Source organism: Canis lupus, chromosome 24 (genome assembly GCF_048164855.1).
Source record: "Canis lupus baileyi chromosome 24, mCanLup2.hap1, whole genome shotgun sequence".
Taxonomy (NCBI): Eukaryota; Metazoa; Chordata; class Mammalia; order Carnivora; family Canidae; genus Canis; species Canis lupus.
The window spans coordinates 8,771,225-8,795,796 of NC_132861.1; the positions used below are offsets into that span (position 1 = coordinate 8,771,225).

The following is a 24,572-nucleotide window of genomic DNA, read 5'->3' on the forward strand; positions in this document are numbered from 1 at the left end:
TTTAGAAGCCCAATTACGCTGGGAAGACACTTCCTACTCAGTACAAGTGTCTTCTACCCGATGAGTGTTCCTCACAGCCCTGTCGCCTACCTCAGATGAGATAAGTGATGTTCTGGGGCCTTTTCAGATTATACTTTGAGTCCTTGCTTTTTCACACCTGGACTTTTGGGTGGAAGACAAAAGAGAAGAAAGTAAAACAAGACCAAGGGAATACTTACCACTCACCCTTTTTCCTGGAAAATGAGTAAGCAGGTGCATGATCCTTATAAAATGAATTCTGCATTGCTGACCACCGAGCTTCCCTTTTTAGAGCTGGCATTTGAGCCATGCTTTAAAGGTACATGAGACTAGGATCTGCTATGGAGTTTGCAGGCCTCGTGCAAAATGAAAATGTGAGATTCTTTGTTCATAAATTATTAAGAATTTCAGAACGGTGACAGCAGAGAATTAAACCAAGTGTGGGGCCCTATGTGACTACCAGCAGTGACAGTCACAGAGGCAAATGAAAGACATTTTACTCTCCTTGGGTCTTCCTCATAATGAAGTTGAAGTATCTGGAATAGCCTCCCCTTCATAGTGGTGACGAGGCTGCTGCCCTCAAAAGCAACAGCTTTAAAATGGTTTCTTTAGCTCTCTATTTTTCACTTGGAAAAAAAATTTCACCAGAAGTGCAGATTTCATCACTGCTTTGAAAACTCTTCTAAGAAGAAAGGATTATTGACAATCACTCACGTCACCACCCTTGGTTGTTGGGTGAAGGTAGGTAGACTTCTTCCTATTCTCCGGATCTCTATATGGAAGAATCTTCTAGTTACTGTGTCCGGGAAGTTTTCCACTGCAAGGAACAGAAGCTTGTCTTGAGATGGAGTAAACCATGGGAAATTCATGAGCTCACGTGACAAGAAGTCAGACATAGGGTGGTCCAGGGTTCGTTTTACCATCAGCTCCAGGCGCTTTCAAGACTGAGGTTTCATTCTGTCGTTTCCCTCCTGCCATCCTTAGTTACTACATCTGGGATCTGGTCTGAGTTCAGACCACATTTTCTTTATTAGGTTCAGGAAAGAAATTTCCTTCTGTGCTTCCAACAAAAATCCACAGATCCCACAGATATTTCCCACATCCCTGGAAGATAAGGGTGGGACGGGAAGGTTATTGTCAGAATTTGAGGCAGAACAAATAAATACCTGACAGCCCTCTGGACATCCTGTGAGATCTAAGTCAGAACAAGCAGCTCAGATCCTGCAGCTGGAGAGCTCCAGACATGTCTAAAATAATTAAAATAACAATATTTGCTGAAACTAGAAAGACACTTGGAAACAGAACAATACAAAGAAAACACCGCCAGGATATGTTTGTACACGTACACCAGTGTACACCCAACATGAAGCCAGCAAGACACAGTGGATGCTCTGCAATTTACACACAAACACTTGTCTGCTTTATTCTGTTGATAGATTCCAATCAATATTTCTCTGCTGCTCAGAAAAGAACAGGAATTCTCAAAGGGAATAACAACACCAACTCGCGTGAGGATAAATGTTTGTGAGTCACACTTAAGAATTCACCTTCTAGGCATTTAGATTCTGAGAACTCCCATGTAGCACAGCCCTGTGGCACTGTCTCGGGCCTCCTGCCAGAACTAGAGGAGTGAAGAATGTAAACAAATTGAAGACGGAGCTCACTTTAGCAATCATTCATTCGACGTCTTGAATTTTTCTTTTGACAGTACATGCTTTCTTCTCATGCACTTTGGTGAAGTTTGGAGTAGTTGCCAGAGGATGATACATGTTCTTTAGATTCTTGAAGAGTCATCTAAGAAGGCAAAGCTTTTCATTTTCTAGACCTTCTAAACTTTAAGAATAAAAAAGAAAGCAATTAACTTTTTTCTTTAAATTAAAGTAATTCACATAGAATGTATTAATGGTTTCAGAGGTAGACTTCAGCGATTCATCAGTCATATAGAACACCCAGTGCCCATCACATCACGTTCCCTCCTTAATGCCCATCACTCAATTACCCTAGACCCCCACCCCTGCCCTACAGCAACCCTCGTTTATTTCCTATGATTAAGAATCTCTTAAGGTTTGTCTCCCTCTCTGATTTTGTCTTGTTTTATTTTTTTCCTCTCTTCCCCTAAGTGACAATAAACCTGAATATCCTGATCTGTGGAATTAGAGTTATAAGGCTTGGAATGCAAAAAAGTATTACTAAGAATTCTATTTTTATTGCCACAAAAAGTAGCAGTGTATAATTTCCCCCAGAATCCATTCAGCTGACATATACAAAACCCTGAGTATTCTCTAATTGCTTGGAATTCTTCTCCTGCTGTCACTGTACTTTAAAGGAATTAGAACTGCTCTCCATTTATAGCAATAACCAAGAGAGCTCCTCTCAGACACCTGAGCTTGGGTCAAGGCTGGCCCGGCACGTGGAGCAGCCCTGACGCGGCCTGGCGCCTTTCCCCAGGCATAGAGAGGAGGAGCCATGGCTCACCGGTGTGCTGCTGCTTACCTGCCTAACCACTGGGAATATTCCTACCTTGCTTCTTGGAAGTGGGCCAACCTGCGAGCCCTTGAGGAAGGAGAAAAAGCAGAGATTGAGGGTTGAATGAAGGACTAAATTTGAGCAACTCAGTGCCCTGCGGGCATTTAAAAATAGCAGATATGCAAATTTGCTGTGAACCAGAGCTCTGAGAGAAACTCAGCCCTTTCTTGGGTCGAGGCAAATCCAGAGTGCAGAGCCTCTCTAAAGGGGCCTAGAATGTAAGCTGCCAACCCCCTGCTGGAATCTCCATTCTCCTAGGGCTCTGCACCACCTCACTCCTGGGTCCCTTACTGCTGCTCCATTTTGTCAAGCAGAAGAGTAGTCTCAGCCCTAGGGATGAAAAAGGTATAAGACAATGTCTTGAAGTCTGAAAAAATGCCACCCAGGAATCCTTGCTGGAGACAGAGCTTATGCACATAATGACCATCCAGGTAGAATAATGAGTGCTAAGCACACATGAGAAACATACACAATCCATATAAGGATTCCAAAGAAGGACAAGAAATAAGACTTTTAAATCAAAATACATGCTCATGGTATTATTTTGATTCTCAAGCATATTTCTTGTAAACCTCTCCCCCAGAGGTGCACTGAATATAGTTGCTTATCTGGGATCCAGTGAACCATCCATTCACCAAACTTTCTCAAAACCCCTACTAAAGTGTAAACATTAGAGAGCAGGGAATTTGGTCTGGTCTGTTCACTCTTGACACCTAGCAACTCTAAATATGCCTAAGATAGAGTGGTATTTAATCACTGCTTGTTGGATAAATGAATGGCATGATAGCATCTAGTGTGTTAGAAGGCTACAGGTTACAAAGACAGTCATACACATTTTCTCATTTAGTCTCCACAGTAGCCCTGCAAAGTGGGCTATTATTCTTATCTTCATTTTACAGGAGATGGAGTTAGTGTTCTACTACTACTGCCCAGAGTAACTAAACTAGTAATGTACAATTTACTAGTTTGGATGCAGATGCTGCTCATCCAGTCCTGGTTCCATGCCTTGTCATCACTCTCAAGGTGCTTGCCTTAGGAAGAGAATGGCTGGGGTGAAGGTGGCCTCACTAACACGTCCTTGTGACTTGTTTCAGGTGGGTCTTTTTCGAAAATCGGGCGTGAAATCTCGAATCCATGCATTACGTCAGATGAATGAGAACTTCCCCGAGAATGTCAGCTATGAGGACCAGTCTGCGTATGATGTGGCAGATATGGTAAAGCAGTTCTTCCGGGACCTCCCAGAGCCTCTTTTCACCAACAAGCTCAGCGAGACCTTCCTCCACATCTATCAGTGTAAGTGGAAGTACTGCAGATCAGTGTTCCCGTGTGCACCCATCCACTTAAAGCATTCTTTAAAAAAAAAAAAAAAAAGATTTTATTTATTTATTCATGAGAGACACAGAGACTGAGAGAGAGGCAGAGACACAGGCAGAGGGAGAAGCAGGCTCCATGCAAGGAGCCGGACATGGGACTCGATTCCGGGTCTCCAGGATCACGCCCTGGGCTGAAGGCAGCGCTAAACCGCTGAGCCACCCGGGCTGCCCAACTTAAACCATTCTATAGGCTGTCTGCCAGTTATGCAAGTAGTGCATGAATCCATAAAGAAATGTATAAAAGGTATCATTCTCTGCTTCTTTCCAGAAGTAAACTTTGTTCACAGTTTGATATGAAAATCTCCAGGCCATTTTTTATGCAGAAAAATACCTTTTTGACATCAAAATATTCCTCCTCAGTAGGGTTTTGTGTAAGATCTGAAACTAACACTCAATGTACTTTTAATAACTTTAAAGTGAAAACGGGACACAATAGAATTTATTTCATATATAAATGTTTTTTAAAACTTTAATTTTTTAAAAAAATAAGCATTTCCTTGAGATACATGAAATTCAAAGCCAAATATGTTAAAATGACCAGAAATAAAAAACAAATGTGTTTTAGTACAATGTATTTTAAGTGATGAAAAGCAAGCAAACCAAATCAAGCTTATGCTTAATTCAACAATTTGTATTTTCACTTGGAATTTTTTAAGTGATGTTAAATTAATAATTCTCAGCAAAACCCCTGTAATTAAAATAATCATTGAATAAAACAATGTCTGATTAAAAAGCATGTCCTTCTAAAGGTAGCTACAAAGGGGTATTAGAAATCAACATGTGACTCTTTCTTGATGCAATAATGTAATGATTATAAATTATTTTAGTGGTCCAAGTTCTGATTCTTTAGAAGAAATGTATTTGGCATGTGGACTTTGAGTTTTCAGGAACATATACATGAAATGAGGCTCAACATGGAATTGATCCAACTTGAAGAAGATCCCTGCTATAGAGAATTCTGTGCTAACTGTGCTTAAGGAGCCTACAATATTGCAAGTCCAAAAAGGATTATGATAAATACCACTTGTAAAAACAGGATAAAGTGATGACCCACTAAATAAATATTATTGTGTCAAAGTGAATAGGTTAAGTTAAATTAATGATACGTGGTGCATGATCCCAAACACAGTTCATGATTTTGTTGCCATAAGAGGTTGATCTGCATTTTTCCAGTTAAGCCTCCCTCATGGTTTGGAACTATCATATATGATTCTTTACATTTACTCAGTTCTCGGGTTAGGGTTGACATTAGTCTAAGATTAAAGCCAGATTATTTCCAAGAGATAAATCCCTTTGGTCCTTTCTGAAACTCACCAGCAAGAAACCAGATCAAAGAAGGGTTTATTTTAGCTGAGCAAACATTAACTGAGTTCCGCTTACGCACAGGGCACTGTGTTGAATGCTGCAGATGGTATGGATGGGTAAGACTTACTCTCTGCTCTTAAATACCTTACAGCTGAGGGAGATGAGACATGTACAGACATAACTGCCATATAGCAAGACTGGAGAAATTCTATAATAAGGTTACAAAGAAAACCCAAGGAAGTTGAGATGAGTACCAGGACTTGGTGTGGACAACAGATGGTGGAGAAATTGGAAGGAACACTTGTTGAGTGACACAAATAGCATGAGCATATGCCAGGAGTGGACAGGGTGTTCGTCTGGCTTGTGTGAATGGTAACTGTATGACACAATACCAGTGACTCTGAAAAATGAGACCGGGGCCATCCCAAGGAAGGGCATTGAATTTCAGGGCAAAGAGTTCATACGCGATTCATTAAGCACTGAGGAACCCTTGGGGTTGAGGTGGTTGCCAGTTACAATGCTCTCAGCTGTAAAGACAGAACCAGAAATCCAACAAGTAAACAATAAGGAAATTTTATAATCTAACATGGCAAGAAATCTGGAATTAAGTAATTCCAGAGTCAGTTAATTTCATAGCTCCGTGATGCCAGGGCTGATGTCAGCCTCTCTTGGTTATGCTCTCAAGGTTGCAATACAATTACCATAACTTACAATTATCATGTCTTCCCAAAGTCACACTCAAAGGCAAGAAGAGAACAGAAGGGCTTCTCCTGGGACATATGTCTCTTTTTATCAGGGAGATAAATTTACAGAAGCTCCTAGCATTTATCTTGGTCACGTAGGTGAGAAATGGTTTATACGTTCTCCCTTAATTCAATCGCTGGAAAGAGAGCTGGGATTACCATTTGGGGTTTAGGCCAACATGGTTATGCCCTGGGTCTGAGGGAAGGGCTCATCTTCCCTGAGATTATTACAGCCTGCATTCGAACAGCAAGTGTGTTTCCTTATGGAGGAGGAAGGAGAGAGTAGGTGTTGAGTAGGCGGCCAGGTCTGTGTCTGTCACAAGGGTCCATGTCCATCAGAACTGCTCTAGTCACCCATGAATCTGGAAGTGGTGAACAAGAGATACTGGACTCTACAAGAACAGAGGGTTAGTGATAAACTGACACATTAACTGAGGTGCTGGATTACCTGCAGTGACTTCCAGCAATGAGACTGGAAGTTCAGTGTTCCATGGGTAGACTCTAGAGTCAAAGGGAGGAACCATTCTTCCTCCACTTCTCCAGAGCAGTTCTAGTTTTATCTGTATTACTTCTTGGATATTTATCAAATGATTCATTAGAGTTTAGATGGATAATGAAAATAGCTGAAACCCACTGGTCTACAGTAGGGAGAATGGAGGGATCAGAGACTACTCTGTAGTCTTCAGGTTTGGGGACGGGGAGAATATTGAAAAGAGGGGAAGGAGAGCCGGTTTGAGGGCAGGGAGAGCAGAGGTGTTCAGGACCAACTGGATGTTGAGTTTGAGGTGCTGATAGCCATCCACATGGTTGCCATTATCAACACTAAGATATGCAGATCTAGAATAGTCCCCTGAGAGCTGAGAAAGAGGCAGGAACTACAAGTGTCAGTGTAACAAAGGTCCAAGACGATAGGATCCAAAATGAATGCTGAATTTAAGGACTAGTAGTTCACCTTCACAATCATTTTTTAGTAGAAAAATCATAGAAGATACTTTCTGACGGATAAAGGAACAAGGGAATAGAAAGTTGAGGTGACATGAAGCCATGACAGATGACTCGTAAAAATTGTGTCGTGGAAGAGAAGGCCTGCCATGTTAAGTTAAACAATGTATACACTAGACACCTTAGCTAAAGCAGCATATTTAGAAGCACAATGGCTTGGCTGAATTTATAACACTTCAGTACAGGCTTGAAATCATTAGTGGTGTCTCCTTCTATTTCAACAGAAGCAAGAAAAAAGAAAAAAGTTCTGCTAGAATTTGAACAAAATGAAAAAAAAAAAGAATTTGAACAAAATGGTTCTTTTCGACTAAACCCAGGTCTATCTTGTGCTGCACAGTGGACATGGTGGGGTTAAAGATGGGTTCTAGAACACTGAATGTAGTCAGACTTTTCCAGAAATGTGGATGTGCTGGCTGCCTGTGCCAGGAGCGTGCCCACCCCGGGCTGTCCGATGGAGAGAGTAGGTCCCAGGCAGAAGACCACCCCACAGCCTCTCTGGAGCAGCAGGCTCCAAATTTATCATGTACCCCTACAAGTAGTGAATACCTGAGCATGTTTACTTACTTATTTTTTCATAATAGAACTATACTGTGATATACGGTGCACATTCTAAAGCATACCCAATCAGTATTTTTAAAGCATGAGAGAAAACATAAACACCATTGGAAATCCTGATATTTTCTTCTCACAAGTCAAGGATTATCACAAACACATTCCCCCATCCCTTCAAAGGACAGACACCCTACTGCAAAGACCTGCCCTAAGACATGGTATTTTAAGAAAGAGGATGTACCCAAAGTGAGCTGCTGATGATAACTTTCAGAGTGAGAAGAATAAGGGCAGTGAGTCAGATCTCAAAGATCAGTAACAAACACATCCAGGGGGCAGCAAAATGCAGTGCCTAGCACCCACTTGCTGTGATTTTCTCCATCGGTTCACATCTGGGACCAGTGCCCTTCTAACCCACTATCACCACCACTCCACAAGGGCCGCCCTAAAGGGGAATGGCCTGGCACAGCCAGCCTTTCTCCATAACCTTAGTGAGCCTAGTTCCTCTTCCCCAGGTACAACCTCAATTTCCATAGTCTCCAAGATTATGAAGTACGTGACATTGGGTCACCACAGGGAGCCAATAGCACATGTCCTCTGCACTGAGCCCGGGTGACTTGTAGGAAAAAGAAAGATGTGTGCAGCTGACCCTCAAGGAGCTGACCCACTAGGAGTCACTCCAGAGAGCCAGCCAGCTGGATCCCACCACTCACAGTTAACTGTGCCAAGCTGGCATCAAGGCCTGGCTGTTCCACCAGGGGTGGGGAAAGGCAAGGCTGATGTCTCGTAACACAGTGGTGTCCGAACCGGCTCTGTAGAGCCCTCGGCATCCTGAAAGGTGCTTCCCAAGCTGTCGGGGCTGGGGGCGGCGGGGGTGGGGGGAAGGTGGGCATTAGGGAAGCCAGACCAACAGTGCCCCAGCCTATTGCCAACTTCAGCCAGAGCAGAAAACAAGATTGAAAATAACCGAGCAGGTAGATTGCTCAGAAACCATGAAAGGCCCGGCAGGGGGCGTCCCTTGCCAAATAGCGTCTCGCTGTGAAGATGGCAGGTTTGGAGTTGGACTGCTGGGGTTCCAGTTCCATCTCTGCCTCTCTCTTACCAGCTGTGAGGCCTGAGCAATGACGTACTTTGTGGCTGTGGCCATGGTGGTTGATGATGGTCCTGTCTCTGAACGCATCTTCATCCCCGAGAAGGGGAAGCTCCCTCACTATCTCCCCGCTGGCTCTTTCTATGGCTGTTCCCCTATGACCTGGCCCCCACTTGTCCACAGATGTCCCCAAGGAGCAGCGGCTGCAGGCAGTGCAGGCTGCCATCCTGCTGCTGGCCGATGAAAGCAGGGAGGTCTTGCAGACACTGCTGTGTTTTTTGAACGACGTGGTCAACTTGGTGGAAGAGAACCAGATGACGCCCATGAATCTTGCTGTGTGCCTGGCCCCTTCCCTCTTCCATCTTAATTTACTGAAGAAAGAAAGCTCCCCCAGGTGGGTTTTTCTCATCAAAAGCCATGATCCTAAACCAGGTATTTCCCCTAGTTGATTTTACACACACACACACACACACACACACACACACACACACCTTCTTGTGTTGTATTTCAGCTTGGGGATTTGCCACCATTTAGTTTATAATCAGAAAATGTTCCAAGGAGACTTAATTCCCATGCTCAGTTATGAATCCCAGTAGTATGGAAGGATGCCCATTGCAATCCAGAAAGCTTGAGGAGTAGTGTTGTGGTCTGTGTGTAGTGCGTGAGTAGGAAGCAGGAAAGAGTAGAAGTCATATTTACAATCTTTAATGAAAAAAGCAGGACCTAAGGCTCCAGAACAGCTGCCTACAGTGATGTGGTTTCAAACTTGGGGAAAAAATAATTTCTCCCCCAGCAGCTTTTCCTGCCCTTGTAGTTTTCCATGGTTTTTCATTAGAAACTGTCAGACTCTTAAACTGACTCAGAATATTTAGGCCATGTGCTCATTGTTTTTATTTGGCAATGAGAAAGCCTGGGATCTGGATTAGCATCCGGGCATGACCCAAAAACAAAAGGGATGAGCTCAGTGTTGCGAAAAGCCCTTGGGTTTGGGATCTGCTTACTGACTCTGCCCTTCAATTACAGAGTCATACAGAAGAAATATGCCACCGGGAAGCCAGATCAAAAGGACCTCAGTGAGAACCTGGCCGCCGCTCAGGGGCTTGCCCACATGATCACGGAATGCAACAGACTGTTTGAGGTGAGCAAAAGGTTCCAGCAGCCTTCCTCACAGCTCTTGGAGCTACATAAGATGCTTGGAATGGTTGCTACGTTTGTGGCTCATATGTGTTCATTCCTGATTTTTTAAGGACAATAGTACACTCCGTAGCTCCGGTCTTTGCCTCTAAGAAATGTGAGGAGTTAGCTGTACAATAGAGGCTCTGCCGGTTAGACACCTGGGGTTGCTGTGATGATGGTTTTCAAGGAAACGGTTACATTACCTTCCATTGCCAGATTCAAGGCCAGCCTGCCAATTACGTTGCATTTGTTAACTTGGACTTGATGAGGTTCAACATCTGTGTGTGTGTGATATTGAGCAATCCCTGTCAACTAAGAATCAATGACAGCTCTGCGTATAGCTGCAGATATGTTCAAGAAGTAACTGAACTAGACTTCTGGCATACTTTTTGTGGTATAACTGGCATTTGTAAATGGGGAAAGTGTGCTAAAAAGGTAAAGGTATTTCTAAGTCATATTTGAGGTTTCCTTTAGGTCTGTGTGCTTAAAGTTTCCTCAGCCCACATTTTGCCAAACTGAATAAAAATACGTTTAAAGTAAAATAAAAGGGAAATGGAAAGACTAAAAGGGAAGTCATTGAAATGTTTTGAATAATAACTGTAGTCTCAGAAACGTATTTGTTTTTCCCGACTTTAGGAAATGCTCCCACCCCAGCCTTGCCGCCAATCTTGGGCAAACATCCCTGGCCCCATGGCACCAGGCCCACTGCCCATACTGTGGTTTTTGACAAAATTACTTTGCTTTCTTTAACTATCAGCCTCAGCTTTTCCTTAGCTCAGTATGTTGCTCTTTCGTGCATCTGTTGGTCCAGGTCCCTCAAGAGTTGGTAGCCCAGTCCCATAATTCTTATGTCGAGGCTGCGATCCATGCTCCAACTCTGGAAGACCTGGGGACCCAGCTGGAAGAGAGTGGGGCAACTTTCCATACGTACCTGGAGCATCTTGTCCAGGGCCTCCAGAAAGAAGCCAAGGAGAAGTTCAAAGGCTGGGTCACATGTTCCAGCACAGACAACACAGATCTTGCTTTCAAAAAGGTAATCTCAGGGTAGCTCAGTCGGTCAAGCGTCTGCCTTCATCTCAGGTCATGATTCCTGCGTCAAACTCCCTGGTGAGCGTATGCTCTTAAATAAATAAAATCTCAAAAAGGTAATCTCAGGGGTTGGAAAAAATTACCCCCAAAGAGCCATGTGTAACAAGTAGGGATTTGTTTTGCTTTATAAATGGCCATTCCAGGGGTGCCCTGGTGGCTCACTCAATTAAGTGTCTAACTCTTGATTTCGGCTCAGGTCATGATCTATCTCAGGGTCGTGTGATCACACTTCCCGATGGGCTCCATGCTAGGTGTGGAGCCTGCTTAGGATTCTCTCTCTCGGTCTGCCACTCCCCCACCACCTCTAAAAAAATATAAATAAGTAAAATAAATAAATAAAAATGGCCGCTCTGTCCATGGGGTTTGGCACACACCTGAATAGGCCAAGGATCCACTCTGGAGATTGCCAAGCACTCCCTATTGCAGATCATCGGAGTGTGGACTGTGAAGCTAGGCTGCTGGATGCCAGTCATATCCCTATCTCTTAGCTGTGTGATGTTGGGCCAAGTCTCATGCCTCTCTGTGCCTGTTTTCTCATTTGTATAATGAACCTAATCCTACCACTGTCAGAGGAGGATTATTTAAAAATAAAATGGGTTAGAATCTTTCCTGGCACACAGTACATACTGTATGTGTTGGTGGTTATTATTTGTATTATCACTATTATTTATTTTTATTATTTATTATTTTATTATTTTTCTTCTACATCTTAACTTTAAAACCTGAAGTGTCCAGGAATCCCTGGGTGGCTCAGCGGTTGAGCATCTGCCTTTGGCCCAGGGCGTGATCCTGGAGGCCTGAGATCGAGTTCCGCATCAGGCTCTCTGCATGGAGCCTGCTTCTCTCTCTGCTTATGTCTCTGCCTCTCTCTCTCTGTGTCTCTCATGAATAAATAAAATCTTAAAAAAAAAAAAAAAAAAAAAACCCGAGGTGTCCAGAATCACTTGTTCAAGTCACATAATCGAAGATGTTTTCCGAATGTCCAGTGAAGAATGGTAGGTTCTGGCTGGAACTCGTTGACCTCTTCAACCTTCGGTGGTGTCTTTTCCTAAGGTGGGAGATGGGCATCCTCTGAAGCTGTGGAAGGCCTCCGTGGAGGTGGAAGCGCCCCCTTCCGTGGTTTTGAATCGTGTTCTGAGAGAGCGCCACCTGTGGGATGAGGATTTTGTCCAGTGGAAGGTTGTGGAAACCCTGGACAAGCACACAGAAATCTATCAGTATGTGTTGAACAGCATGGCCCCCCATCCTTCCAGAGACTTCGTGGTCCTCAGGTAAGCCTGACTGTAGGGTTTAAGATATTTTTCTTTTTCCCAAAAGCAGATTAAGATCTGCATATTTAAGCATTTCTCAGGGTTCTACCACCAAAGCTCAGCCTCCACTGGGGATGCTAAGCGAGCGCTCATTTTCCTGGTGAAAACTGACTTTGCTGTATTTATGCCTGACTTCGTGCTTCCTGCACCCACTTTACAGCTCTGCTGGGCTCTCTGATGGCCCCTTTCATTATGGAACATATGGTTTATTAAGCCACAAATATTGTTCTTTCCTCAGAAGAGCTGCTGTTTGTCCAGTTGCCCTTTCTGCCAAATTATGCAAATCGAGTCTGACTTTTCTCCTGATTTGGCCTTTCTCCCTCGGGAAAGCAAGGCTTTGGTTTGTGTAGCTCTCAAGATAGAAGTGTGTGTAATTTCAGAATCCATCTGTATAACTTCAGATATTCACAACTCATTGCCATGTATGGAAAGCTTGGCCCAACTCCGAAGGTCCAATTCTGTAGAGACAGTCGGATGTTCAGCGAGATTTCAGGGCCTGACAAGGCCTGCGAGTCTGGTGTCTACTGTTGAAGTATTGCTTCTGATCGATGTATGGGTTGAGCTCTGGCTCCCTGCCCTCTGGGTTTGGAAGGGGGTGCTCAACCAATGATAGGAAGGATGCCCAGTACAGCTGTGCACATGGGCTGGTGAGTCAGCATTGAATCAGAAAGAACATGGACTGAGGATACTAAGAAACAAAATAAAATATAATTAAAACAATATATTCTCTTTTTTTAATTGATAACTGATGGAAAACACTGTCTCTTCCCATAGATTGGCAGTGTAAAAGGAATCACTAGTGAAATTGCTGAATGTACATTTCAAAATTTCTTTATGAAACTCGTTTTGATGGCAAACTACAGGTCACTTTTCACATGGGCCTTTGGAGTTGGTCCTTGGGACTCTGAATTTTAAGGATCATTTTTCCCTAAATATGTGTGTTTATCTTAGCAACCTTGGGATCCTGGAGGAGAATGTGAGCAGGCTTAAGGGTGGCTTATTACCACAGTTATGGGAACATTTGTCATCTCATGGAATTCAAATTTCACATCTTCACTCTTATAAGCAGCAGATTAAATAGTTCTTCTGGGATGGCAGCCATGGGAATGGAGCCATGCCATAGAGAGGGCTGAGGGCCAGAGCCCATGCATGGAACCTCCCTCCTTCTGTCCACCCAGCAGTCCCGCCAGCCTATTTTTTAGTACAGGGCATTATTCCAGCTGCATGGGGAGGCTGTGGTCTGTGACTACAACAGACCGCAGTCCTGCTCTCTTGGGATTTACATTTTATCAGGAAGGGAGTGTCAATCAGTAATAAGTAAGGGGATAATGTTACTTATATTAAGGGGGGCATAAGTAAGATAGGACAGTGATTAAGGGGTTGAATTTTAAATACAGTGGTTAGGGCAGAGTCTCACAGCATTGATAGTTGATCTACAACTTAAAGAAGAAAGTGGGTGGATCATGAGGCTCATGGGGGAAGAACTCAACACTCAGGAAAATAAACCATGCACCAGACATAGTTCTGACAACAGGGATTCCTGTGGTTATTATGATACAAGAAGGTAGAAAGTGACAAGGTGAGGAGGTCACAGAGCTGAAATGCTTCTCTACGGAGGCTAGCAATCCATTTAGGACTGCCACTTTTACTTCTTGCTTGATCTCCTTCTTTAAATCCTCAGGAGCTTCTGGTGATAGTTAACTGAGGCTTTTCCCATTTTATCCCCACAAATCTGTACAGCTCCCAGTCTTTATCACTAATCATATCATCGCACATGAGGAGAATGGTCACACCCATGGAGAAGCTACGAGGCATTTGTATAGGGCTTGCTTCTTGTTCTTGTGGGGCACGTATAATAGTTTCTCTTTCTGGCGTGGTAGGACAAGATGGATGAAGTTATAGATGACGTGGCCAAGCAAGGGATAGGATTTGTGATGTAAATAGCTGAGATTATGATAATGAAACCTATGTCCTATGATAGAAATGGTTGTACACAGATGCTCTCATGGTTCCTGACTTCTATCTACCACATTTTCCTGAGTGATAGCCCCCTCTCTGCTTGAATAGCTCCTGTCACAGGGAACTTACTGCTCCTCAGATTGCCTGTTTCATTTTTGGAGAGCACGTTTGAGTCAGATTGTCTCTATACTGAAGTGACACATGGCATCCCATCTCTGCCTGCTGGGGCCAAATCAACTGTTTTTTCTCATTCCACTCAGGAGCCACTCAGGTATTTGAAAACAATTAGCAGTCCACATGTGCCTAGTTTGCTTCAGGCTGGGCACCGCCAGCTCATTGTTTTCCTTTAAGACTGAGTTGAGCATCACCTCCTCCAGGAAGCCTTCTCCTGTGTGCCTTCCCTTCCCTTCCACAGGATTGCAGAGCAATGTGTGCACAGCCACAGTACTGTGCTTACCTTGGTGTTTTAGAGGTCTCTTTGTATGCCTGTTTCTCTCCCTTGGTTGTGTACCTTCGTGTGGATACTCATGTACCCGGTAGGTGTTTGTTTGCTGAATGAATTGAATGTGCAAGGCCTAGTTCTAAACCTGTAAGGCCAACCCTTCAGTAATGGCCAGGAACCTCTGAGGCCTCGGTTTGGGGTTCCAGAAGCAGATTAGAAATGGCAAGACCAGTTCTGGCCCCTAGGTCAGAGGGCTGAGACCCTTGCTTTGAATTGCAGTGTAAAAATTTTACACACCCTTATGGAAGCCATTGGTTTCATCTAAGGTTTGGGATTTGAGCAGGAAAACACAGCTCAATGCCATGCCCAGGGTTTTCTTTCTCTCTTGGCCTTAATTTTGATGTGCCGGTTGTTGTGTGACAGGACCTGGAAGACCGATTTGCCCAAAGGAATGTGTACCCTGGTGTCCCTCTCTGTGGAGCACGAGGAAGCCCAGCTCATGGGCGGCGTGCGGGCCGTGGTGATGGATTCCCAGTACTTGATAGAACCGTGTGGCTCCGGCAAGTCGAGACTGACCCACATCTGCAGGATAGACCTGAAGTAAGTGTGCCCTCCCCAGGGTGGCAGGCACGCTGTCTGAGCCTCAGCTCCAGTGGCGGGATCGCCAGGGCCCTGTTTGCCATCCCGATTTCTTATTTCACTCTACTTTGTTTTTTCAGTGCCATTAGCGTGCCTTCATAGGTGATTACAGATCCTTTTCTCTGTTTTCCTTTTCCTCGTCTTTCCTAAAACTCTGACCTGCTTCTGTGACCCTTGGCTTTTCTTTCTTCTCCATGTTGCTCCTGTTTCCCTATATGTGCCTCCCGCGCAGAGCAAACACACACGCATGGTGGCTGCTCAGTAAAGGCGAGTCCCGTTCTCTTGTGCTGCTGTTGTGCCAGCTCTCTCTTTGCTGTCCTCTCCTCTTAACCTGCTTTGAGAAGAAGCTAGCTTAAATCCAACCCCGTCAGAATGCCTAGCTGGCTCAGTGGTTGAGTGTCTGCCTTCAGCCCAGGGCGTGATCCTGGAGACCCGGGATCGAGTCCCACGTTGGGCTCCCTGCATGGAGCCTGCTTCTCCCTCTGCCTGGGTCTCTGGCTGTCTCTCTGGGTCTCTCATGAATAAATAAATAAAATCTTAAGAAAAAAAAAAAATCCAACCCCATCAAGGCAGTCATGATGCTGAACAAGTTCCGGTCTGGGTACCATATAAACAGAATTTTCTCAGTGAATTCCAGAATTCAGTCTGAATCTTCCCTGAGGAGATGGTGTCATCGTAAAGCATCCAATGAACACTGAAAAGATGGACTGAATACTTGGCCAAAGAGGCATATTCAAGGCACCTGATGACAGAATGAGGTTCTCAGATCCTCCAGGGGTCAGCCCTGAATTGTAGGCGAGTGCACGAATGGGCAGGGCACAGGACAGCACGCTCTGTCATGATTAAGTGCTGAGATTTGGAAAAAAGTTTTCCCACTTTCTTTCTGATTTTTGTCTCCACAGAGGTCACTCTCCAGAGTGGTACAGTAAAGGCTTTGGACATCTGTGTGCAGCGGAAGTTGCCAGGATTAGAAACTCTTTTCAGCCCCTCATTGCTGAGGGTCCAGAGACTAAAATCTGAGTTTTCCCCAGTGTGACATCAAACTCAGGGAAGAGGAAGTGAACGGAAACACTTGTGGGAGAGAGTGTGCTCATGAGAAAGCAAGAGAGAGAGAGACTAAGTGACATGGTTAATGCTTAAAAATGGAAACACTGAGAAGTTGGAATGTTGAAGATGCAGGAATTTCTGAGAACTTTCTTAGCCTTCCTGGAGATGGCTACATCCCTACTAATATAATATTTTTAAAAATCAGAACATTTATCTATGTTACTTAAAATTAAATGGATTATTCCTTGTGCATTGCCGAATTTGCTATTTAAAGGCTTCTAAGAAGCATACTCTTAACTGTAAATAAATGTATTTATAGCCTATGTACATATGTGTGTATATCTCTATCCTTGCTGTATATATGTACAGTATCAATTTTATATATAATTGCATCTTTCAAAAAGGAACGCATCTGACTCAGTGAGTCCTTTCCTCACTCTTGTGGTTCTTTCCAAGTTGCTCTCCCATCTCCCTACGACCATCCTGTAAGCTGAGCAGAAGCTGCTGCTAACACCAAGGTGTGAAAACGTGTAATCTGTCAGTCTGCCCTGCTGTCTAACCAAAGATTAGCTAACCAAAGGAAAACAACAGTACAAGGTTCTTATTTGTTGTCAGTTTGTGCGTGTGATTCAAAAACTGAGCTTAGGGTGTTGGATAGAGCCAGGAAAATAATTTGTACTCCTCTTAAAAGCAAAGAAGTGGGGAAGAAGTTGTGACCAAGTGGAAGGCTAGGTTACCAGTTGCCAGTGGACCCAGCCAGGTGCAGTTTCAATGAAATGTCAGATGCCCACAGGCCGCTGGAGTCAGCATAAGTAACTGAAAGAAACTTTTCCCTGCTGGTTAGAGCCAAATAGGATAGCCTTTATACATTCACAGCCAAAGGGAGGCTCTGTGTCTTATCAAGTTTTCATAGATAACATTTCATCATGTTCTTAAATGTCATTCTCTATGACCAGTGGCCTACTTGGTCACAGTTAATTGGTATTTTCTTACCAATATATTGCACTGAACTTAACTCTGGACACCAGACAAGGGGAGGTGATGGTCATTTGAGAGTCCTGGACCATTACAGTTTCAGGGAATTCTTATTTTGTTACATATGATGCTCTAAAGATAGAATTCATTAAAGTTTTGCGATTTGAAAGACAGGGTTTTAAACTAATGGTAAAACCAAAACTATACTCTGCAATTAGTTTTAGAAAATATAAACAGGTTTCTTAATTTCGTATTTCTTCATTAGCCAGTCAAGCTTACCTAGATGTTTGACCCAACCTTATTTATTATTGTAGAGACTAAGCAGATCGACTCTCCTTAACCAATTGCTAATGTATTTTAGTTGTGGGGTTGGTTTTATTGTAATTCAACAATGAAAGAGAAGAAGATAAGTTATTATGTTTGGCTTCAGGGAGAGATTTTCTTTGGTAATCCATGAGAGATTGGTATCATAATTTAGCAACTGGTGTGGGAGGAAAAAAAAACTTAAATGAGTGTTTTCCCCTTTCTTGTATTGTATGCATTTATGTTATTATGTAATGTTTTTTCCTATAAGCAATGTGCAATTCTTTTATTGAGAGAAATAAAAATGCTATGTATGAGTTCTATATGGTGCAAAGGAAATCATACCATTTGTTTATGACCCAGGAATTTTTTATTTCCTTGACTACAAAAGATGGTGCCAGCAAATCCATAATTTTCTATTTGGACAGTGCTCTGTGAACAAAATAAATTCACTTATGCCATGCATCTTAGGTTTAACCATATATGCTGGATTACATTCATATGCATAGACAAGATTAACAAAGTCTAGTTTAACACCTGTCCAGAGATAGAATCCTAGGTGTTTGGAAAATGTGATAGACACACAAAGATGAATCGTATCACCGAGTTTAGCGTGCACACAATCATCTGGAGACCTTGTTCAAATGCAGACTCTGATTCAGGCAGTCTGGAATGAGAGTCTACATTTCTAACAAGTCTCAGGGATGCCCATGCTGCTGGCCCAAAGGCCACACTCTGGAAAGCAAGAGGATACAAAAAACTAATATGATTGTGTTTCTGACTCCTCCTCACTTCGAATTATCTGACTGACTTTTCTTTTTTTACACACATACTAATCACATCACCACCACATAACACAGTGCGTCTAAAAAAAAAAACCCAAAAAACAAAAAAAAGGAAAAAGGAGGGAAAAGGTGCATCAAGCTTGTTTGTCAAGTACCACAGTGTTTTACTCATGGTTATCTTGCCAATGGAAATAAAATATGATATTGCATTTAAATATTATATTTATACCTCATGTATATTTTTACCTCAATTGTTGGTATCAGTCATCAATTGTAAATAAATAATTGCCAAGACAAATACATTTATATACATTAAATATTTCCTATTTTCTATAAAATATATGTTGATTTTCATGCTTCATCCTGTAGGTTGAAAACCTGTATTCAGTATCTCTCCCAAATACAAGGAGGTTGTTAACATTCACTAACAGTCTCGGTTTCTTAAAATGTGTCAAAGGCATTAGAGTGATGGGAAGGGCTGATTCTTTACATTTCACTGTGCTTAAGACTGGAAGTCATCAAAACACATTTATGGTATTTTTTATCAAAGATTCCGTAAACTCTAGCTACATTTCATTTTAACTGAGAAGACCAGAAATTGAGATGTGATGAGGTGACTTCTGGCTGCAACAGTAGATCACGAAGAGTAGCCCACATCTGGCTCTAAGCCTCTTGGCCTCATTCTGTTTGTTCTCTGCTTTACTTCTAAAAGATAACAAAAGTAGCTCCTAATCAAGTACGCAGGAGCTCCCTAGCATTCTCAACTACAGGCTCCAAAAGCCACAAAAGACTATATGCCCCCATAGAAATGTTCCAAACTCTGCCCTCTGTGCATCTCCCTCAAGCCTTCCTCTTTTCCTTGAAAGTTTTGCCTTTCATAGGCAAAGGAGGAATTTCAGTTGCCCCTTTCTTCTACTTCAAAGAAGAGAACATAGTGGTCATTCTAGCAGCCCCTGGCTACAATGTCCTGAGACCCTTAGGCCATATGAATTCAAACTTGATTGCAAGCATACTTGTAATTCTTAGGTATGACCTATTCTACTTCTGTCTTTTGATATTTAGCTGCAGAAAAAAAAAAAAAACTGGTCATATGTCTTCTTCTCAGGATGATAGGGTAGAGGGATAAAATAGACTCCAGCAAAGGGGAGTGTCACACACTGACCCAAAAGCAAAATCAGTCCAGGCCGACTGCATAAGGAATTAAGAAAGAAAGACTTGAAGTTACAACACTGTAAAGCCACAGAATTTGAACAACTGGCAACATGCAATGCTAGGCATGCCTAGGCAGGCCACATCCTTGCTAGACTGAATGTTTACTTCCATTCTAGCAGTCGCACCTAACAGGCTAGCCAAATGCCTCTTAACCCACATCCTCCTTGTGCAGAGATGAGGCTCAAAATCCCAAATAATGCTGTCCCTTTGAGGCAAAACCTTCTGCATAGTTTGTTCATGCAGAGCACTCCATTGGACACTGAAGGGGAGATGGAACACTGGGCAGGCAGAGGTGTGGATAGTGATAAGCAGCAGTCCATTCTTGTCACCAGTTAGCAAGGACTGAACCACTGCTCCCAGCAGAAATATAAGGATAGGTTCCCATGAGCCTCTACTCACATTTTTGTCAACCAATCAGCATATAACCTTGTTCTAGGTGCACTTCTGTTTAATAGAAATTTCTTACAACTAATTATTTACCCACAGTATTTCTTTATAGTAAAGCAACAACCGTCAAGAAAGGCTTAATATTTTCTGGAACCCGAGTAATCTGTCTATAAATTTCTTTGGCTTTCAGCCTCGCAGCCTTGCTTTTTAAATCATTATCTTTTGTATGGGCCATCATCTTATGAATCCACAAATTTAGGGCTTTCTATCTTGTCCACAGCTTTGTCATGCATTATCAGTGTTACTTTCCAGAGTAGCCTGACTTACAGATCAGTGTATTGCCTCTTCCTTTTTCTAAATGTACCATATTGTCAATTCATTAACATTGAACTCACAGCACTAAAACTCCTGGCTAAGTGAAGCTTATCTAACACATATATTTCCTCTGTAAGGCATATTCCAGCCTTCTTGCATTCAAGAATTCAAGACAGCACTCAGGACTGTACCTGGGGCCATTTTAAACTACAAAATCATAGACAAAAAGCACAAAAATGGAAAAAATTTGGTATTAAATACATCATGAAAAGGATACTTTTTATAGTATGAGAACTTAAACAGGAAGGCAGAGGCCACATTTGCTTGATATCAGCTGGGAATGTGCATGAACATTGGTGATTCCAATTTTGTGCCATTTTGCACATATCCCAGAATGACCTCGAAAGAACAGTGAGTATTGACTTGGAGATTACAAAGAAACCTAGAAAGTAGGCAAATTGGCAAATATAGAATCTGCAGGTAATGAGGATGAATATGTATACACAATACCCCGTAGTAAGTTACCATGAAGTCCATGAAGCCCAGAGGCGGTGGTGACTCCCGGGGACTTTGGAAGAGTGACAGAGAGACAAGCACATGGAAAACCTGCGATGTGAAGGGAAAGGATGGGCTTGGGCATTAGATGGAGGTTGGGTGTGGCTAAAACAGAGGGTCAGAGGGTACAGAGGATAGCAGTGAATGGAGAAGGAGGTAAAGCTGAATGGTCACAAGCCAGGAATTTTTTTTTTTAAGATTTTATTTAAAATCTTAAAATTTTAAATTTCTCCCTGCTGGGAGCCCGATACAGACTGGATCCTAGGACCTCAGGATCTCACGAGCTGAAGGCAGATGCTCAACTACTGAGCCACCCAGGGCGTCCCATAGCCAGGAATTTTTAAGCTGCAGCACGGACTTTGGACTCTCTATTGAACCAATTGAGACGTGAATTCACATTTGTTTTGATGGCAGAGACTTAAAATGGGCTAAAAGAGAATTGATGTATTCCTGTATGCAGGAGCAGGGGTGTGAAGACACCCCCATCTTTGCCTTTTCCTCTCTTCGGTTTCTACATAGACAGAAATAAAGTGACTGATACCACTGGCCCTTCTGAACTGATACTAATCCATAATCACTTGCCTTTCCTTTCATTCTAGGATATATAGCTTTCCCTTATTTCCTCTTAAATGGGGAGTACTTATATAAATTTAGTATTCATCTGAAAATCCCAGGAAAGACACTTTCAAACCAATATGCCAAGACCTGTGGTGCTCCAGATCAGTCTGGGTGCTCTAGGATCTGAAGATGCCAATTGCTGGTATGATGAGCTTACTGGTGAGATCTCCAAGGACAAACTCTGAATCAGCAGGAAAAGTTGGCCTGGTGCTGATTTCTGTCTCTCTCAATTATAATGCCCGTTGCCTATCCGGGGGTGGAGGGTAGGCTGGTTCTGGTGATGAAACAGTGCTGACCCTGGAGCACTTGCTCACTGAGAGAAGACATCTCTAATCTGTAGAAGTGACACTTAAGCTGTCATTTTGCCTCCTCCTTCAACTCCAATATGGCCAAGACGTGGACCTAAGACCTGTCCCATGAGCCAGATTGGAATCTGTTCTTTTCTGCTTAGACCAGGACCCCAAGTATGCTAAGGGAGGAGCTTCTGGAAGATAGCAGCCATTAGAATGACTAACAGCTGAGATGAGGACAGACTGGAGTGATGAAGGGTAGAATGATGGTGGGAAATCCAAGCAGAAGGCTGTCATCACATTCCAGGTGGGAAATATTTGCGGAGAAAGAAGTGGAGAGATTTTTAAAGATACCGCTGAGCTGGAATTAATAAGATCTATGTATTAGCTGGTTGTGGCAGGGTGGGGAAACGGAAGCAGCTGAAGAGGACTCTGAGTTACGAGCTTAGAAAAACTTGCATGTGGTGAGTCTTTTAACTGATATAAGGAGAAAGAGAAGGAAGAACAGGTTTCAGATGGGAGCAAGGCAGGGAGGGAACCATGTTGGAAAGGTTGGTCAGTCAGGCTCTGATGACAGAGTGCTTGCAATGGCTGGGAACCATCCAGACAGAGGTCCCCAGCAGCCAGTTGGACACACAGGTTTGTAACACAAGAGAGTGCCCAGTGCCCAAGCTACAGCTGCGTTCCTTAGGCCACTTTGGTTTTGTCATTCCTGCCTCTTCTGACCATGCACTTAATGGCCCAATAATACGGAAGCACTGTTTCTCATCTCTGTGACTTTGCATTGACCTTGTCTCTGTCTTGTTGGTCATGTGATAGCCTATTTATTCCTCAAAGTCAGATTTGGGCATGGACTTTCCGACCATCCCTCTCAAATCCACCTATTTCTTTCTATATTTCTCTTACTGCATGAATCACATTGCAGTTCATTATGTAGCAATAAATCTGACTCTCCCACTAGATGATAAGCTCTTGCGGTGCGTACCAGGTCTTGCCTACCTTTGAAACTCCAGATCTTAAACTTTCTGCCACATCATTCCATAAATATTGTTAAAATGAAGGGAGCATATAAAACCTGGACCTTAGGATGACAGAAGCCATAGACGTGGAAGCCATAACCTAGGGACACTGTGTAAAGTGTTGCAAAGCTAATGAAATAACTTTTTGTGATTATTTTGTGCTTTGACTACTTCACCTCTCAGAGAGTACAAAGCACAGAGAATTCATTGGTCTCCCAAGAAGTTAAATGTGGCTGTTTCTGACATTAGCAAATGTTAACCACCTGCTTACAGCAAATAAAACAGATTAGATGATTCATTCAGTCAATATGTATGGAGCCCTGTTACGTGTCAGACACTGTTCCAGGCTTTAAGTAAATAAAACAATAAATAAAATCAGTGAACAAAAAAGACAAAAATCTCTATCCTTGTGGAGCTTATGGTCTAGTGGGAAAAATAGCCGAGGAACAAGACAAATAATTGGCCAGGTAAGCTTTACAGAGAAAAATAAAACCAGAGGCAGTAGATAGATCAGCTCGTCAAGAAAAACCTTACTGAGGGCTGGGCGGAGCACTGCTCCAAGTGATACCCTATTTTTCTCTCCAGCTCCACTAGAGTTACTAAAATTACAGTGGTGGGAATGATCAATTAATTAATCGATTTGCAGAGACCTGTTCCCTTTGAAGAAAAAGAAGCACAGCAACACTACACACATGAATCCCCTGAGAACTATGCTTGCTGATACATAATGGCTGCATCTTCCAAACCAGTCAGAAAGTGGGGCGAGGGGCGCCTGGGTGGCTCAGGGGTTGAGTGTCTGCCTTCTGCTCAGGTTGTGATCCTGGGGTCCTGGGACCAAGTCCTGCATCTCCCGTGGGGAGCCTGCTTCTCCCTCTGCCTGTGTCTCTGTCTCTCTCTCTGGGTCTCTCATGACTAAATAAATAAAATCTTAAAAAAAAAAAAATGAGGTGAGCCAGGATGCACGGATGTTAGAAATCTGCATTTCCCAGACAGTAACATTTTCTTCTTATGCCTAAATGATCAGCATAAGGAGGTCTTATGAGGGTCTTAGAGAAGAGGTGGGCGGGGTCCTCCGCTGTTCTGGTTTCCAGATATTAGCACGTCTCAAAGGTACCAGGCACTTCAAGGAGTTCTGGCGACCAGGTCTCTGGTGTGCTCAGGAGTAGGCTCCCCTTCTTCAGTTTTGACGTCCTCATCACACCCCACACATCAGCCACACCTGCTGACAATGACCTCATGAGCTTACTGCTGGGCTCCATACATTTCCTTTCTGCTGTCATCACGCTGACCTTCGAGGGTCCTCAGGGGGTGGGAGGGAGACCCGGCTCTCCCCTTGATACCTCTGTATGGAGCCGCCCCAGATCCCCAGATCCCCACAGCACACCTGGCTGACACCTGGTTGCACACCACTCGGGCCACCTCCCTTGCATCTGTCATCCCACCTGCTGCAGAGCTGATTGATGACAGTTTACTATGAATGAGTTTCAGACAAAGCTACTCCATGATAGGTTTGCATAATTAAGCTTTTTCTCTCTTTATTGGGGATCAGAGGGCATGTGGGTTTCAGGCATCAACAGGTCCGTATGAGCTATTTTTGGAATTAGGAAGAGCCCAAAATTACACTACCGTGTAAAACCCTGAATCTGAAAGGCAACCTGATTTGGTTGTTCCAGGATGACTGGGGTACACAGGAGGATCGTTCCCCTGCCTGGCCCCTACTTCTCTGGGAGGCTGGGGTGCTGCACCTTTCCAGGACTTCAGGGTGTGGGGGAGCTTGTCTTGAATTCAGAAGGGCTCTTCATGGCAGCCTCCTCCTACCTGACCCTTCCCTCACCTTGTCCCTCT

The 24,572-nt window shown here is 43.4% G+C and overlaps 1 protein-coding gene across 28 annotated transcripts in view; it reads left to right on the plus strand.

Annotated features, from left to right (window-relative positions):
- Window positions 1-18,469, plus strand: part of STARD13 (StAR related lipid transfer domain containing 13) — a 513,518-nt gene extending 495,049 nt beyond the window's left edge. For 26 of the 28 annotated variants that reach the window (XM_072795476.1, XM_072795479.1, XM_072795482.1 and 23 more), the window contains 7 exons: window positions 3,639-3,837; window positions 8,790-9,000; window positions 9,630-9,744; window positions 10,594-10,815; window positions 11,925-12,142; window positions 15,006-15,182; window positions 16,124-18,469. In XM_072795476.1, coding sequence (XP_072651577.1) covers window positions 3,639-3,837; window positions 8,790-9,000; window positions 9,630-9,744; window positions 10,594-10,815; window positions 11,925-12,142; window positions 15,006-15,182; window positions 16,124-16,241 — 1,260 coding nt within the window. In that variant the 3' untranslated portion in view covers window positions 16,242-18,469. The remainder of the gene's footprint in view (window positions 1-3,638; window positions 3,838-8,789; window positions 9,001-9,629; window positions 9,745-10,593; window positions 10,816-11,924; window positions 12,143-15,005; window positions 15,183-16,123) is intronic. The other 2 variants (XM_072795497.1, XM_072795488.1) reach the window with 1 other exon arrangement.
- The last annotated feature ends 6,103 nt before the right edge of the window (window positions 18,470-24,572 follow it).